General features: G+C 38.6%; 1 protein-coding gene across 5 annotated transcripts in view; it reads right to left on the bottom strand.

Moving 5' to 3' along the window:
* Positions 1 to 17,047, bottom strand: part of disp3 (dispatched RND transporter family member 3) — a 501,842-nt gene that overhangs the window by 84,389 nt on the left and 400,406 nt on the right. For 4 of the 5 annotated variants that reach the window (XM_060852435.1, XM_060852434.1, XM_060852436.1 and 1 more), the window contains 2 exons: positions 6,646 to 6,827; positions 4,710 to 4,871 (listed from right to left, as the gene is read on the bottom strand). In XM_060852435.1, coding sequence (XP_060708418.1) covers positions 4,710 to 4,871; positions 6,646 to 6,827 — 344 coding nt within the window. The remainder of the gene's footprint in view (positions 1 to 4,709; positions 4,872 to 6,645; positions 6,828 to 17,047) is intronic. The other variant, XM_060852437.1, reaches the window with a different exon arrangement.

The raw sequence follows: 17,047 nt of genomic DNA on the forward strand, positions 1-17,047 counted from the left end.
AATTCTCCGTTTGGTGTTCTTTAACACAAATTCCCAGCTTGGCGAACAGAACCACAACAACCAGCACCCGAGCTACAAATCTTCTCTTCAGCTATCTTCCTTGGAGATGATTAGTTGCCAAAGGTATGCAATCTTCTTGGAAATGGGCCAAGTGTCTCCATAAAATCTTAACAATCCTTCAGACCTTTCTGCTGACACTCAAATCCAGTTACAAATCAACCCTGCAATTTATCTTGCACACGTAGTGGGCATCACACTTGTCCACTCGCACCCAAGACCAGCAGTAGGTTTACAACCACCCCAGCCTATTCTTCACAGTAGAAGAGTGGAATGGCAAAGGTTTATTTTCAACCAGTTGTGAAGCATCCAGCAGTTTTGCACATAGACCTGGATAGTCAGCAGTAAGTTAATCCATCAGAAAAATTAGCATGCAGTTGAAATCTTGACATCCAGTGTCAAATATATTAAAGATTGGTACTTAACTTGGGATTGTAAATTTTATTTCTGTATTCTTCAGTTGAATATTTTTAATAGTTTTAGGTTTTGTTCTGTTTGTATGCACTGGAAGATCATTAATCCTTGATATATTTTGCACTTAAGAAAAATGGGAAGAAAAGGCTACTAGATTTTTAAATGTATTTTAAACAAGAAGCCTTGGCTTTTGAAAAAGTTTTCAATTGAGAGATTTTTGGTCAGTTGAGAACACAATGGAAATAAACAGTACTAGTTTAGATCGTATCAATTTCTGAGTAAGTCAGCTGTATTTGAAACAAAGTTTCTTCCCTCATTTTTCTGCACTTATCATTTAATTGCTTCAATTTATAATTAAAATCCATCTCCGATTAAAAAAAAGGAGAGAAATTATATCCTTCTCACCCACAGAAACAGGAGGTAAAGTGACTGATCCCACACCCCAGTTTCATGAGGGCTGCTAACCTAGTGCCAGTCATGTAGCTCTTTCTTAGATTTGCACTGACTTCAAGTGTGGTTTTCCAGCTGGGAGGGTAGGATTAGTAAATTTACCCAAAAATCACATCTCAGAAATGGAATGAAATTCAAAAGAAAAACATAAATCAACTAGCTGTGGAGATGTTGATTCAACTGAAGAATACAGAAATAATAATAGAAGCAATTTCTGTTCCCACTGTGCACAGCTGACATGAGTTAAGCTTCAGTGCATTTATTCTCAGATGATCAAACAGAAATAATAGAAGAAAATTCTCCAAACAAAATCCCATGAACTGAATGTTATGAAGTAGAAATGGGCAAGGTGCTGTGGAACATTCATCAGCAAATTATCTTTGTATCATATCTAAGATTTCTCTATCTTCATTCCCCATTCTGTTCAGAAATTAAAACATAGATTGAGAAATCAAAGCTTTGATGAACAGCAAGTCATTAATTGTATTAAATGATGAAGCATTTAGCAAATTTCAAAAATGAAAAGTGATTGAGGTAAGTGATATTAGTGACCTGATCATTTTTGAAAAATCTTTTACAGAGTTTATAGCATTTAGCGATTAGTGTTTCTGGCTGTTGACCCAGTACAGTCCTCATTTCCCCTTCCTTAAATCCAAAGGCTGAAAAATTGAACAACTCTGGCAGACAAATGGATTAGCTATTTACTTCCAGATCTGCCTGGATAACATGTTGCTCTCTTCTGCAAAAAATAGCTTACTATTTCACAATTATTCTGGATAATTCAGGATTATTCTGGAATGCAAAGCAAAAATCCAGTTTATTTTCTTTACTGCAAGAGGTCTCCTTAAACATCTTTCCCAATTTCTTCCAGTCTCTATAGATGATAAGAATGGCTCATGGATAGTTACCAAGATTGAAGTCATCTAATTAGTTATGTCTGTCACTTCCCTCTCTTCCCCAACACACTGGACCATACCTACAATAAAATTCTCCCTACCCTTGACCTGAACATGTTTTTTTTTCTTACTTCCTGCCTTCTCTAAGCTGATCTCATTCATGAGATCCATTTTGTGTTGTCCTAAATAGCTGATCACCTAGACTCCCTTACTGGTTCGCATGTAAACAGACATAATTAATTGGTTGTTTCTCCTCAGTAACTGTCCAACTTTGCTGCATATCTCTGCCTTCATCACTCGCCTAAAAACAAACAACTTTTGACCCTGCTGGCTTTGCAAGTGACCACCCCATCTCCAATCTCCCTTCCCTTTCCAAAATCATTGAATGAGTAGTCACTTCCCAAATTTGTATCTCGCCTTTCTGGAACTCCATGTCTGAATTCTCCAATCAGGTGTCTGCCCCTACAACTGTAACAAAACAACGCTTATCAACATCAGAAATGACTTCATGTATTACTGTAACAAAAGCAAACCAACCCATCTTGTTTTTCTCAATCTAACTACAGCTTGTGACACAATTGATCACATTATTCTCCTCCCCATTGTCATCTAGCTATTTGATATATTGAATTGCCTGGCTCCATTGTTACTTGTTTAATGGTAGTTATAAAATCATTATCAATTACCTTTATTCCCACCCCTGCCCTTAATATTTCTGGTATTGCCCAAACACTTATCCTTGGACTCTTCATATTTGTCATATAAATATTGCCCCTCAGCAACATCATCCAAAAACTGTTATAACTTCCACAAGAATACCGATGCAATTCAGATCTACCTCATGCCTACCTAGCTCGACATCTGTTAGCTATTGAGTTGCTTATCCAACATCCTGTAACAAAACAGCAGAGATTTCTTCTAATTCAACAATGGGAAAACTGAAGCCATTTTCTTAAATCTGTGCTCCAAGCTCTACTTTGTCATCATAGATTTCATCCTTTTCGGAGGCTAGCTTGTCACAATCCCAGTGTATAAATAGTTCAAGATGAGTTTTCAACTATACCCATTAAGCCAGCCTATTTACATTTCCATAAAATTGACCATCTCTATCTCTACTCACATTCACTGCTGCAGAAACCTTCATTCATGCTTTTGTTACCTGCAGACCTGGTTCTTCCAGCACACAGTTAGTGGCTTTCCATCCTGCAACCTCTGTGAACATGAGTTCATTCAAAACACTGCTAACATTCACCTTGATGTCACTCATCTATCAGCCTAGAGTTGATCTATACCAACTCACTGTTATTTAATGATTGAATTTAAATTCTTATCCTTGATTTTAAAATGCCTCCATAGTGATTTCTGTGCTTTGGATGCTTCAATCAGTTTACGTATTAAAAACATTTTACCGAAGTGGTCTTGATGGCGAGCTGGACAAAGTGACACAGAAATCTGTTTGTGGGCTCAACCTGATTTTACTAATAAATTATTCCTTATTAAAACATCCTGTGAGCATTTCCCAGATTCCCACAATATTTGCTCTGTATTTGGCACATTTGCCTGAGAGAACATTACCCGCACTGATTCAAGTGTTTGAGTTGAATTGTTGGAATCTCCATCGTCTCTGATGTAGGGTTGGCTCTCTTCCACAAAACTGGGTCTTGCAGGTCAGGCTGGATCTTTTCCTTGGTCTTCTTGGGTTGCCACACGATCTTCTGACATGAGACTTCCTTGGGAGTCTTCACCGAGTCTGCCGTGACTGAGGGGATGGCACCCGGAAATGTGTTCTTCTTCTCATTTGCACCAGATATTGCAAAACACTGTGTGGCCTTTGGCAAAAGGGGTCATGAGCTAGGTTCAAATCGTCTGATGGTGTCAAGCTAATACCATTCACTGTTGCCATGTCAGGAGGTGTAAAGTGCATGGCCTCAAGCAATCAAGATGCCAGGACGTCTAATTGACACTTATCTAATACACAACCATTAGGTTGATTTCAACTGGTTCTCCTTGAACTTTTGTAAACTCTTTGTTCTGGGTTTCCACTGTTCTCTGTAGCTGATTGCTGCTGGCTGCTATTTAATTTCGTTTGGCTAATTTTCTGTCAGGCATGATTTCTCCAGCTATGGGCCAATATAGAATGTTTAATTTGACCACAATAGCCTCAGCCTTTCCTCTTCTAGCTCTGCAATACTCGGGGATAGCTACACTCCTTTAATTCTGATCTCTTGTGTGGCTGTGCCTTCTGTTACCTTGGTACTATGTTCTGGAATTCCCTTCCTACTCTGGTGATTAGGACAGCTACCTGATGAAGGAACAGCACTTCGAAAGCTAGTACTTCCAAATAAACCTGTTGGAATATAACCTGGCGTTGTGTGATTTTTAACTTTGTATACTCCAGGCCAACACCGGCACCTCTAAATCATGACTTCCTAATCTTTAAATCTTTATTTCACTTTCCTCTCTTAACACATTGCTTAAAACCTATCTTTATGGTTAAGTCGTTGGTTTTCTGTCCTAGTATTTCCTTATGGGGCTCTGGTTGTTATATTTATTTTTTAATGTTCCTGTGAAACAATTTGGGATGTGTTATTATGTTACAGGTTCATTTATAAACACAAAGGTTTGGCCTTGGAGCAATTTCCACAACAGTGATTACAATTCAGTAAAAATATGTAATTGCCTAGAACGTGCTTCAGGGCATCCTGAAGTCATGAAAGACACTATATAAATGCAAACCTTTTCTTCTTTCCATAACTGAAAAAGTGAATACATTTGCACTATTTCTTCATGTGCATAAGATCAACATTTTACTTAACACTTGTTAAAGGTCTGCTCTCTCATTTTGGATTGAAATACTATCAACAGTTAAATCATAATCAACTTAATTCTTACCTAAAATGACCCATTTACTCTTTACTGCAGGAAGTGCAACAAAGTGGTAAAGTACATCTTGCAGTCTTGTTATCAGTTGACCAGGATTATGTCTTCCATCTTCAGGTGGAGGTGCCTCAGGCACCAGTGAAACCAAAGGCACATCCCCATTGTCTAATGAAGCTTTAGAAAAAAAAGTAATGAACTATTTTAAAATAATGCACTTATATCAAAATATAGCCGGTAATTGATTTTAAATCATGGAAATGGTCCACAATTTTCTACCTCAAAATCAACAAATCTACTCAATCTTGTTTCAAATAAGTAGTGAATATTCAAACATATTTAATTGAACATCAAATGAACATTGGTGAAAATTCAAATTGGTGTTCTAAGCTGTACTTTTAAGAGTAGGCAAAAGTGAGGACTGCGGATGCTAGAAACCAGAGTTGAGATCAGAGTGGTGCTGGAAAAGCACAGCAGGTCAGGCAGCATCTGAGGAGCAGGAAAATCAGTATTTCGGGCAAAAGGGCTTTCGCCTGAAACATCGAATTTCCTGGTCCTCAGATGCTGCCTGACCTGCTGTGCTTTTCCGGCACCACTCTGATCTAAAAACTGTACCTTTAAAAGTGCCCAGGCTTAAGACTTGGTTCTACTGCTGTAGCACTGCTTCCTCTAAGAGGCCAGTGAACCTATCCTAATAACCTAACAAAGGATACTTGTAAAGTGACAATTATCTGCCAGGTTTTATTTTGCTGACATGCCTCCAAGAACTTACTAATTAATTAAGATGCTGCAATGGAAGAAAAGCAGCAAACTTGCCCATTGCTCTGGCTTTGAAGTCTCCCTCAATCAACAGCACCAAAAACAGCTAGGTTAACTGACCTGACTATCTGGGGGACATGTATGTTACAGAATAGTTGCTGCATTTGCTAAAAGAACAGTCACTGCATGCCAAATTCTTCAGTGATTGTAACACTTTAGAGGTTTGTGTGCTAAGATGCTATAATAAAGTATTACTTGCATAGAAACATAAAAACAGGAGTATGTCATTCAATCCTGAGAGCCTGCTTGGCCATTCTAGATCAGGGCTGATCTTTTATTTCAGTTCCACTGTCTTGTGCTATTCCCATACATGTGATGTCATTAGCATTCAGAAATCTGTTGATCTCTGTCTTGAAAACACTCAATGACTAAGCCTCCACAGCCTTTTGAGATAGAAAATTCTTAAGATTCACTACTCTCCGAGTGAAGATGTTCCTTCTCCTCTCAATCCGAAATACTTGTCTCTTTTTCTGAAACTGTGCCCCTTGATTCTCAACCTTCATGGTCAGGGCAAACATCCTTTCTGTAACTACTGTCTTGATGTTTAAAAATTTTGTATGCTTTGATAAGGTAACTTTGCATTTTTCTAAACTTTACAGAATTTGAGCCCAGTTTCCTCAATCTCTCTTCTTTAGTTCTGTGGCAAATATATCTTTTGTCAGGTAAGGGGACCAACCTTGCACGTAATTCTCCGGGTGCAGACTCAACAAGGCCTTATAAAACTAAAACAAAACATACTTACGTACCCAAAATCTCTCATGATAAAGACACAAACTATTTGCTTGTGGCACCTACATTTAACTTTCAGCATCTACAAGGATAACCAGATAATTTTGGCATCTACACTTTCCAATTTCTCACGATTTAAAAGAATTTCTGCAACTCTGTTCCTCCTATCCAAGTGAGTAACTTCACATTTACCTACATTGTATTTTATCTGCCAAGTCTTTGCTCACTCAATCAGCCTTTGCCTCATTTTAGTTCAAATTGCCACTTTGTTTTGTGTTGGCCACAAAGTTGGAATTTTAAGTTTTAATTTTAACTTATTTGGTCCCCATATCTATCATTTCACAGTGCTTTGTATAATTTAATCACATGCATGTGATGGAAATTAGTGTTTTTATACATTAACCTCCAGGAAGAAAGGAAACACCTGCTTCTTCATCAATGGATAGAAGAGGAATATCATCATCCAAGTATTGAAGTATCCCACCAATCACCAATAAATCCTGGTCTGTGACTAGAAGTGACTGATCACACTCTCCTGAATTCTGGGTTGTGTTGCTATCTTTCTTCTTACACACACGTTGACAGCTGAAACAGAAGGTTAAACATGAAATGTACCATCAAAACATAGGGTTTTTGATTCTAACACTTGTACTACCATTCCAAATGGTAGGTAATTCAGCACAGACCAAGGACTGAATTCAGAAACTTCCTGTTCAACTCTTTAAATATTAAACTGTGCTGCATTGTTTATGTGCTAAAAATAAAAAAAATTGAAATGTCAACAGTTACTTGTCTATCTGGGAGAGATGCTTTCACACTTGTGTATTCTCTGATGATCAGAAATGCAACCAATCAGACCATTGTTTAATAATTTATTAGAAACAGAATAACATGTTTATAAATAAGGGAAAAAAGTCAGCATTTTTCTGATACTGCACTTATTGTGTATCTGTTGGACAGTTGGAACTTGGTCGTAGCAAAATATTTCCAAGATGACAGTAGAAAATGATTGAGAGATTTCCTCACAGCCTCCCTTAAGGGTCAAATCACAGTGCTGATTCATGCGAGTTCCTGGTCTGTGACTGACCAAGATGGAAATAATTAATTTGATAAGGCATCGAATACAGTAAGTGGAATCCCCTGGGCCTGTCTGGAGCTTTGAGAAGGTGGTCAGTGACTTTAAGTGGATTGGAGACTAAATTTAAGTGGCCTGATGGCAGATTAATATTTTAGTATGAAATTATTGGAGCCTTTCAGATGGGCTGGCCTGATGGTCAGGAACTTCGTTTGCATTCATTGGCATCCATGAACATCACTGACTGCCCTAGACCATTGGGAATATATTTCATGGGCACAGTGTGAGTGACTTGGGATTGGGTGTATAGTTATCCAGGAGCTGGACTAGAATTTTTTGGCCTAATAGTTCCTGGATACATATCCATGTTAGCTAGATGAAACAGTTGAAGTCCCAGCTCTAGCTCAGAATAGGAGGCATTTTCGAAGGAGTTCTGGTGAGCAGGAGAATTGCTCATCACAAGTTCAAATGTTCTGGGCAATTTCCAAGGCATCAATGTTTTGGGACATCTGAGGGATAGTAATTAGTTTGTCTGAGTGAGAATAATTGGGCTACAGTGATATTTATTGCATAAGGTTTTGATCAAGTTGGTAACTGGGTTTGATAATTGGGAAGAAAGATGTGTAGAATGAAAATTAACATACATATATATGAATTATAAGCAGAAATAGGACATTCAAGAAGGTCATGGTTGATTCGTTTATGTTCTGAATTCCACATTGCCATGTTTCCAGATAACCTATGATTTCCTTGCTTAACAAGATTCTGTCTACCTCCACATAAATATTCAATGACTCTAAGTCCATTAGGTTTCTGAGGCAGAGTTTTGAAATTGCAATAGCCTTGGAGAAAAATGATTTATTGATCCCTGTTCTAAAAGGGTGACTTCTAATGTTAAAAAAAAGCCTTTAAACATCCACTGTGTCAAGAATATTCAGGATCTTATAAACTTCAATCAAATTCAGGATCTTATAAACTTATGCTTCTAAATCTAGTGAAAACAGACCCAGAGTGAAAAATCTTTCCTCATTAGATATACTGCTCATGCTAGGAATCAATATAATAAAAGCAGAAAAGGCTGAACTTAGATTACTTACAGTGTGAAAACAGGTCCTTCGGCCCAACAAGTCCACACCGACCCGCTGAAGCGCACCCGCCCAGACCAATTCCCCTACACCTAACACTTCGGGAAATTTAGCATGGCCAATTCACCTAAGCTGCACATTTTTGGACTGTGGGATGAAACCGGAGCACCCAGAGGAAACCCACGCAGACACAGAAGAATGTGCAAACTCTACACAGATAGTCGCCTGAGGCGTGAATTGAATCCATGTCTCTGGCGCTGTGAGGCAGCAGTGCTAATCACTGTGCCACCGTGCTGCCCACGAAGAAACTAAGCAGGTGTGAATGTATAGTTTCTTGTTTTCTACTCTTCCTTCTTGAATAGCAGGGTTATATTTGTTGCTTTCCAGTCTGATGGAACTTTTCCAGAAACTAAGAAATGTTGAAAATAAGAAATATTGGAAAATTAACACCAACACACCTTCTCTAATGAGAATGAGAGAGCAGGAGTCTGACATTGGATTCAAGGGATTAGATGAGATTCCCTACAGTGTGGGAACAGGCCCTTTGGCCCAACAAATCCAAACCGACCCTCCGAAGAGCAACCCACCCAGATCCATTCCTCTACATTCACTCCTGACTAATACACCTAACACTACGGGCAATTTAGCATGGCCGAACCTGCACATCTTTGGACTGTGGGAGGAAACTGGAGCACCCAGAGGAAACCCACGCAGACATGGGGAGAATATGCAAGTTCCACACATTACAGTTGCTCGAGGCGGAATTGAACCTAGGTCCCTGACGCTGTGAGGCAGCAGTGCTAACCACTGAGTCACTGTGCCACCCCAGCTTCAAACAGTCCTTCAAAATGGGAAAAGGTAAGTCAAAACAGACTGTGATCTCTTGTAACTACAAAGATCAGAAGAGGCTGACAGACACTCAGCAGCAATCCACTCTCCTATGGATTACGTCCCAATCTGCAAATAAAAAGTCAGTTTCAACTCTACTGAAGTGTTCCCGTGAGACCGAACATCCTCTTGTTTGGCAGCCTGGGTTTGAGCATTTGCCTGCTGTTAAAATGATAGTTGAAGAACTAATCCATAGTCATATCTGTGCTGAAGGTAAAGGGGGACCTGGCCTCACTGAGCGCTGTAAGCCATACAAACAGGAACAGGCCAACAAAAGTCATCTCTCTTATTCTGAATACCGGAAATCAATCAGAGTGGAAAGGAAACAGAACTAGAGAATCTGAACAAAATGCAAACTGAAGACATAAAACATGCAATACCCATGCACATAAATTAGAAATTTAGGTGAGTTCAAAAATACAAATGTTTAAAAAAACTGATCAATGTCCAAGTCTCTACATCTCCCATTTCTTCACTATTTAGTAATAAATCCAAAGTTTTGCTCTCCTGAGAATCAACACCTTCTTTTCTCACTTTGTTCCATTTTAGAAATCTGTGAAAATTCTTGCTTTTTTACATTTCTAGCTTACTTTCTCTCATGCTTTAACTTATTTATCCTGATGGTTGTTTTAGCCATTCTCTATTCATCTTTGGATTTCAGTCATTTGCCAAGCACCTTTGTACAATTGTATGCCTTATCCATATTTCTGATGCTTTCCTTAACTTTTTCAGTTAACCATAAAATGCCTATACTGTGGAAGCAGGCCATCTAGCCCATTGAGTCTTCACTGACCCTCTGAAGTGCATCCCATCCAGATCCAGCTCCCTACACTGCACATCTTTTAACTGTGGGAAGTAACCGAAGTACCTGGAGGAAACCCATGCAGACACAGGGAGAACGTGCAAACTCCACACAGATTGTTACCCGAAGGTGGAATCGGACACAAGTCTCTGGTGTTGTGAGGCAGCAGTGCTAACCACTGAGCCACTGTGCCGCCCCATACCATGGATGGTATGTCTTCTTCTTGGAACATTGAACAGTACAGCACAGGAACAGGCTCTTCAGCCCACCATGTCTGTTTTAATCATGATGCCATTCCAAACTTATCCTATCTGCCTACACTTGGTCTGTATCCCTCTATTCCTTGCCTGATTCGTGAGTTTAAATGCGTCTTAAACTTTGCTACCATATCTGCAAATGTTCTTACTATGAATATTCTGAAATATTCCTTTGAATGCTTGCCATTGTATCTCCCCTGATCTATCTCCTAGCCTAATATCTTAGTTCACTTCAGCTATTTCTATTTTCATGTCCAATGGTTGCTCTTTCTCAAATTTAAAATTCAAGTCTCACACCCATTTTTCTCTCTTTCAAACTGGATGTAAAACTCAGGCATATTATGACTATTGTTACCTAGCCCACTGATTCGAGTGTAAACTCATTGACTTCCAGGTCTGGATGAGTACAGAATTGTAAAAGGCAGAAAATATCTGAATAAGAGAATTGCGTTTTTTAATGAAGTAACAAAGAAGGTCGATGAAGGAAATTAATTGAATTTCTAAATTAATTTTCATAAAAGACTACATAACACAACACTGAAGATCACAGAATAGGATGGAGAGTGTCAACTTGGAAGAAACAATATTTAATGATGAAAAACAATAAGGTTTAGTAAATGGCTATTTTTCAGATTGGAGAATGATGAACAGTTAGGTTCCACATGGCCACTGCTGATTTTTCTATCTTTTATTTTTCATTTCAAATATTCATCCAATTCCATTTCAAATAACATTTTGCTCTTTGTATGGAGTAGCTATTTGTAATTAAACATTTATAGTAATACCTATATCCAGAGGGAACCATTTTCCATGTTGGATGGGCTCTCATAACCCAATTGGGTACCACAAGATTTCTTCTATTATCTAATAACAAACCATAGTGTGTACCCTCCTCAGTGACAATGTTCTAAATCAGGGATAATAAATATTTCACTACTAATCTTTCAAAACTTCTAATAGAACATTTCTCAACTTTCTGTTTGAGTTTTAAAAAAATTCAAAATTATTTTTCCATATCAACAATTTTTTTATTGCTGGTATCATTGAGTAGATGCTTGTACGTTTTGTGGCTCTAATACCTGTTTTGTAATGAATGCTCAAAGCAGTATGTAACACTCCAACTTGGCATCAACAATGACTTGCATAAATTTGACGTGAATTTCTTGCTTATGGGCTTTTGACCTGTACTCCATGTAGATTAAGCTATCTGCATCTCTACATCTCTCGGCTCCCTCATTATCCGAAGATCTTTGAGTGCAATTTTATTTTGAACAATAGTTTAAGGCAGACAATTTTGAATAGGCAGTTTATTTTTAATATCACAATTTTAATTTCAATTGAGTTCATTTGAAATGAAAATTACAGTGGGTTGTGTAATAGGGGGTTGATTTGATATTTTCTGCTTTACACTGATGTTCAAAATCAAAATTACTCCTTTGATGTTTAAGATGCGCCACTTTTCACTGCTTTTCTCAAAACTTACAGCTTCACATTTGTCTGCACTGAACTTCATCTGGCACTTTATTGCTCAATTTGCTAAACAGATCTTTCTTCTGTAAAATCTTGAATTCTCCCCTTAGTTTTCCCTGCTCTTGAAATTCATATGATCAGGAAGCTCAACATAACTCCTTTTTACCTATGTTCATCTATGAATGGAAAAAGTAGATCCTTGGCACTGCACCTTAAAGCCCTTGAGAAGATGCAAAGAAAACTTACTACAAATTATATCAGGATGAAGAATGTCAGTTATGTTAAGAAACCAGAGATTCTGAGATCTATACCTACAACAGAAAATGCTGAGTGGCAATTTAATAGAGATGATTAAAATCGTAGAAAATTTTGATTGTGTAGGCTAGCAAGAGAGGTAATCAGAGGACACAGATTGAGGACAATTGGTAGTGGTATCAGATTTTTTTTTACACTGAGTTCTGATGATATGGAATGCTCTATTAAAAGGTTGGTGGAAGAAGATTGAATTGTAACTTGCAACTAGAATTTAAATATACTTGAAAAGGAAAGAAAAACCGAGTTCTTATTGAAGAAATATGGGAATGGAATAAGTTAGATAGCTCCTGTAAAAATGTCAGCAAAAGCATGGTGGATTAAATTGCCAACGTGTGTGTTGCATCATTTTATACTTCTACAATCTATCATATCCAAATCTCAACATAAAGAATGGATACTAATACAAGTTTTGGAAAGGCTGTAAACATATAGTGCAATATCAAAGTAAGTCTTGTTTTCAGAATTGAATAATGGAATAAAATTGGCAAAAAAATTTGTTTGACCTCTCCTTCCATTCTACAGAAGAAGTTGATGTCAAACCTGCCTCTGCTCCAGCAATCTGTCCAATAGCCACTTAACGCTTGGAGAATTGTGGCTCAGAGCAAGACCCCTTATCCATTTGGGAAGCAAACTGTGCCTCCAAGAGCTCTTAGTTGGTCAAACCAAGAACAGTGACCACTGCCAGGAGTAGACCCAATGTCATATGGTTAGATAGGTAGGTAGGTGAGAGGCTTGGTGGGGAGAAATTGAAGCAGTGGGGGCTGAAAGGGTAGGGATCAGGGAGCACAGGTAGGAAATAGGAGGAGAAATCTGGGACCAATTCTCTAACATGCCCAGCAGACTCCAGTCCAATCCTGACAGGCTTAAAAACCACTACTCCTGTCAGCTGAGAGAGAAATTACTGAGATGAGGGAATGAGCCACCTTTCACCCTGCCTCCCAACTGGCTGCTTATAACATTGCAGTGGGTTCATATTGGGAGGAGGGGTGTAGGTGCTGGGAATGCTTCCCATGGCATCATACTTAATTTACACATCCCAATCTGCTCCTGGCGAGAGAGTAAAACGTTGTCCATAAATTTGTTTTTCTCTTCAGATTTATCTATACTTAATGGCCAAATGAAGGCCACCTAATTGCCCAAACTAATGATAATGGTCACTGATGAACCAGAGGTTGTTATTTTTGTACCTTTACTGACAAAATAAGCTGAAAAATTATTATAGGATTAAGGCAACTTTCACATTTAATGTCCTATGCATGGAAAAGTTATAGGTACACAAATTAGCTCATCATCAATGCTGAGATCAAGCAACAATTTGACTTTTGTGAATTGGGATACTGTGGATGGCTCCAATTTTACTGAATTGGGAAATATTCAAAGGCAAATTTTACATTCCTAACATGGTATTGAGACTAATAGGCTGTTGCATACAGTGTTGTAACAATGATTATTTTCTTGCCTTCTTTTCATAACTTTGGTGATTGTTTTGCACTTAGGCAAAAGGCCTAAGCCCAAAGTTTCACAATTTAAAAAAAGTTAGATCAGGAAGATGACCCCTTGAAGAGGCAATTAACTCAAATGGTTGGGTAGAAGATCTAACATGATGTCAAGAAATGGGAGAATAAGCTGAAATAGCTGAGGCTTTCCTTCATATTTTATATTTTTCTGGGTTACAAATTAATGCCTTTAAAGCAAAGTAAGTTTTTAATGCATTGTGAAAGACATGTTTGGCCAAATGACTGATATTGTAATCAAAAGGTTGAGAAAAACTGTACGGATGTTGCTGTATACAGCTTGATCCTATTATTTCTAACTCCAAGTAAGTGTACATGAATGACGAATCTAGATTAGATTTACAGTGTGGAAACAGGCCCTTCAGCCCAACAAGTCCACACCGACCCGCCGAAGCGAAACCCACCCATACCCCTACATTTACCCCTTACCTAACACTATGGACAATTTAGCATGGTCAATTCACCTAACCTGCACATCTTTGGACTGTGGGAGGAAACCGGAGCACCCGGAGGAAACCCACGCTGACACGGGGAGAACGTGCAAACTCCACACAGTCAGTCGCCTGAGTCGGGAATTGAACCCGGGTCTCCGGCGCTGTGAGGCAGCAGTGCTAACCACTGTGCCACCGTGCTGCCCACTATCTGTTAAAGGAATAAACATTTATACAGGAATCATGTAAATGGGGAACAAAAAACAATTCTTTAGTCACAAACAGAGAAAGCTTCTGTAGCTTCAAATTAAAAATAACATATTGTCCAATTAATAGCACATCAAGTGGACGATCCCAACCAGCGTTCTTACCTGCGGCAAGTCCCTTTATTTACTAATTAACTCTTTGTGCAAATTGTCATGCTGTTCACGAAATAAGTTATACAGTTGGGCACTGGTGGTTTTTACATCACTGCTACTCCACAAGCACTTCCTTTGAAAGGCTTCAAATGGGTTGACAAATTTAATGGAGAGGGTTAAAAAAAACTACAAAAATAAAGAAACAAACTTGATGCTTCATGTCAGAAATCTACAGAATTAAAGTGAAAGTCATTTACATTATCAGATGTCCAAGGGAGAAGTGAGACACAGTTACCTATATTATTTTTATTTTAGAAGGCAAGATAATGCAGGACAACAGTAAATTGAAACAGTAGGAAAGTAGATGGGAAGACCAAACAGTGAAAAATCAGGAAAGACAATGGTAATCAAAAAGCAGTAATCAAGCAACACCAAATCTGTAGTTTACATTGAAATGCTATAGATTGCAGCAAATAAATTGAAGCTTCACAAAATCCTTCCAAAAGTGGGGTACCTTGTTAGCAGAGTACAAAATATGTTAAGACACGTAGCGATAATGATTGTAAATGCTCACACTTGTTTCCCTTGAGAGGCATGACAAATCTGTACTGTTTAAGAAGGGAAGTGGCAAAGCCAAACACTACACCTTTGCTGCAGTGGGTATATTTTACATATGTTATTTGAAAAATCCAGGGTGATGTTCACAAGCCTTTGAAAAGATATTTGTACAGAAAGAAAATAAATTACTTGCTGCTGTGTTATGAATTCACCTAAGCATAAAACTGGACAATTCCAGAGCTTAAAATAACAGCAATGTAGTTGAGAAAATCAAGCTGAAAAATATCCAGAGCTTCCAAACTTGGCTTGATAGACCAAGTACTGAATGTTCCTATATTTTGGCAGCGTGTTATTTTAATTTAGCTTTCTGCAAGTCCTAGCAAGTTTTCTTGTGTTCCCATTCCAAATTTACCTTACCACTCTCTCATGGTGTCCCTCTTGGACGGTGCTCGCCCAATCCTACTGCTCATTGTAGTCAAAAGCACTCACCAGAGAGTCATAGAGTTGTACAGCATGGAAACAGACCCTTTGGTCCAACCTGTCCATGCCGACCTGCGTCCACACCTCCTCCCTCACCTCCATCCAAGGCCCCAAAGGAGCCTTCCACATCCATCAAAGTTTTACCTGCACATCCACCAATATCATTTATTGTAACCGTTGCTCCCGATGCGGTCTCCTCTACATTGGGGAGACTGGACGCCTCCTAGCAAAGCGCTTTAGGGAACATCTCTGGGACACCTGCACCAATCAACCACACCGTCCCATGGCCCAACATTTCAACTACCCTTCCCATTCAGCCGAGGACATGGAAGTCCTGGGCCTCCTCCACCACCGCTCCCTCACCACCCGACGCCTGGAGGAAGAACGCCTCATCTTCTGTATAAGAAACTAACTGTACATCAACTAACAACTACAGAAGCCATTACAGGAGCAGCGTCTGACTTCCAGTGTTAACCTCTCCACCAGAGAAATCAAACAATTTGACTCAACAGTTTTACACACAGACATCTTAGGACTCTATTTTTCTAAGTATTCATTTACCTTTTCATACCTATTTTAATCTCTATCCTTAATTTCTTGTTCATAATTTTGATTTTCTCTTTTGGGAACCTTCAGTATTAACTTACAAAAACCAATCTTTTATCCATTTAAACAAAAGCTTGACCTGGTGGTCCTCTTCAATTTGAATCATTATGAATTAAAAGAGGGCTACACATGGTTCACTGACCATGTGTCTGTCACACCTGATGATCACAATGACCAACAAAATCAACCTTTTATGTAAAACCTTTCACAATTTCAGGTTGCGCAAAAATGCTTTACAGCAATGAATTGTTCGAAATATATTCATTGCTGTAATACAGGAAATGGGTGGCCAATTTGTGCACAAGTTCCCACAAAAAAAACAAATAAAAATGGATTATCTACTCATTTGTTTAATGATATTGTCTGAGGCATAAATGCTGATGAGGATGCCAGGATAAACTGTCTCACTTGTCTTCAAAATAGACCCATTTTACTAAAAGGTATTTCAGATAACTTACATAACAAAAGGAATATAAACGATCTTGTCCAGTGTTCACCTTAAGGAGGCATTGTAGTTGATTAGAACATAGAATGGTATATCTCAGTCTTGTCCCTTCAGCCCACAATGTTGTGCTGAGCATTTGTCTTAATCTAAGGTCAACCTAACCTACACACCCCTCAATTTACTGCTATCCATGTGCTTGTCCAGCATTCACTTTAATGTCCCTAATGTCTCTGACTCTATTACCACCACTGCATTGCATTCCACGCACCCACCAGTCTCTGTGTAAAGAACCTACCTCTTACATCTCCCCCATATCTTTCTCCAATCAGCTCAAAATTATGATCCCTTGTGTCAGCCATTTCTGCCCTGGGGAAAAGTCTCTGCCTATATACTCTATCCATACCTCTCATTACCTTCTACACCTTTATCAAGTCACCTGTCTTCCTTCTTCTCTTCAGTATGAAAAGTCCTAGGTCACTCAACCTCTCTTCATAAGACAAGCCCTCAGTAGCATCCTGGT

This window comes from Hemiscyllium ocellatum, chromosome 37, assembly GCF_020745735.1.
Source record: "Hemiscyllium ocellatum isolate sHemOce1 chromosome 37, sHemOce1.pat.X.cur, whole genome shotgun sequence".
In the NCBI taxonomy this organism is placed as follows: Eukaryota; Metazoa; Chordata; class Chondrichthyes; order Orectolobiformes; family Hemiscylliidae; genus Hemiscyllium; species Hemiscyllium ocellatum.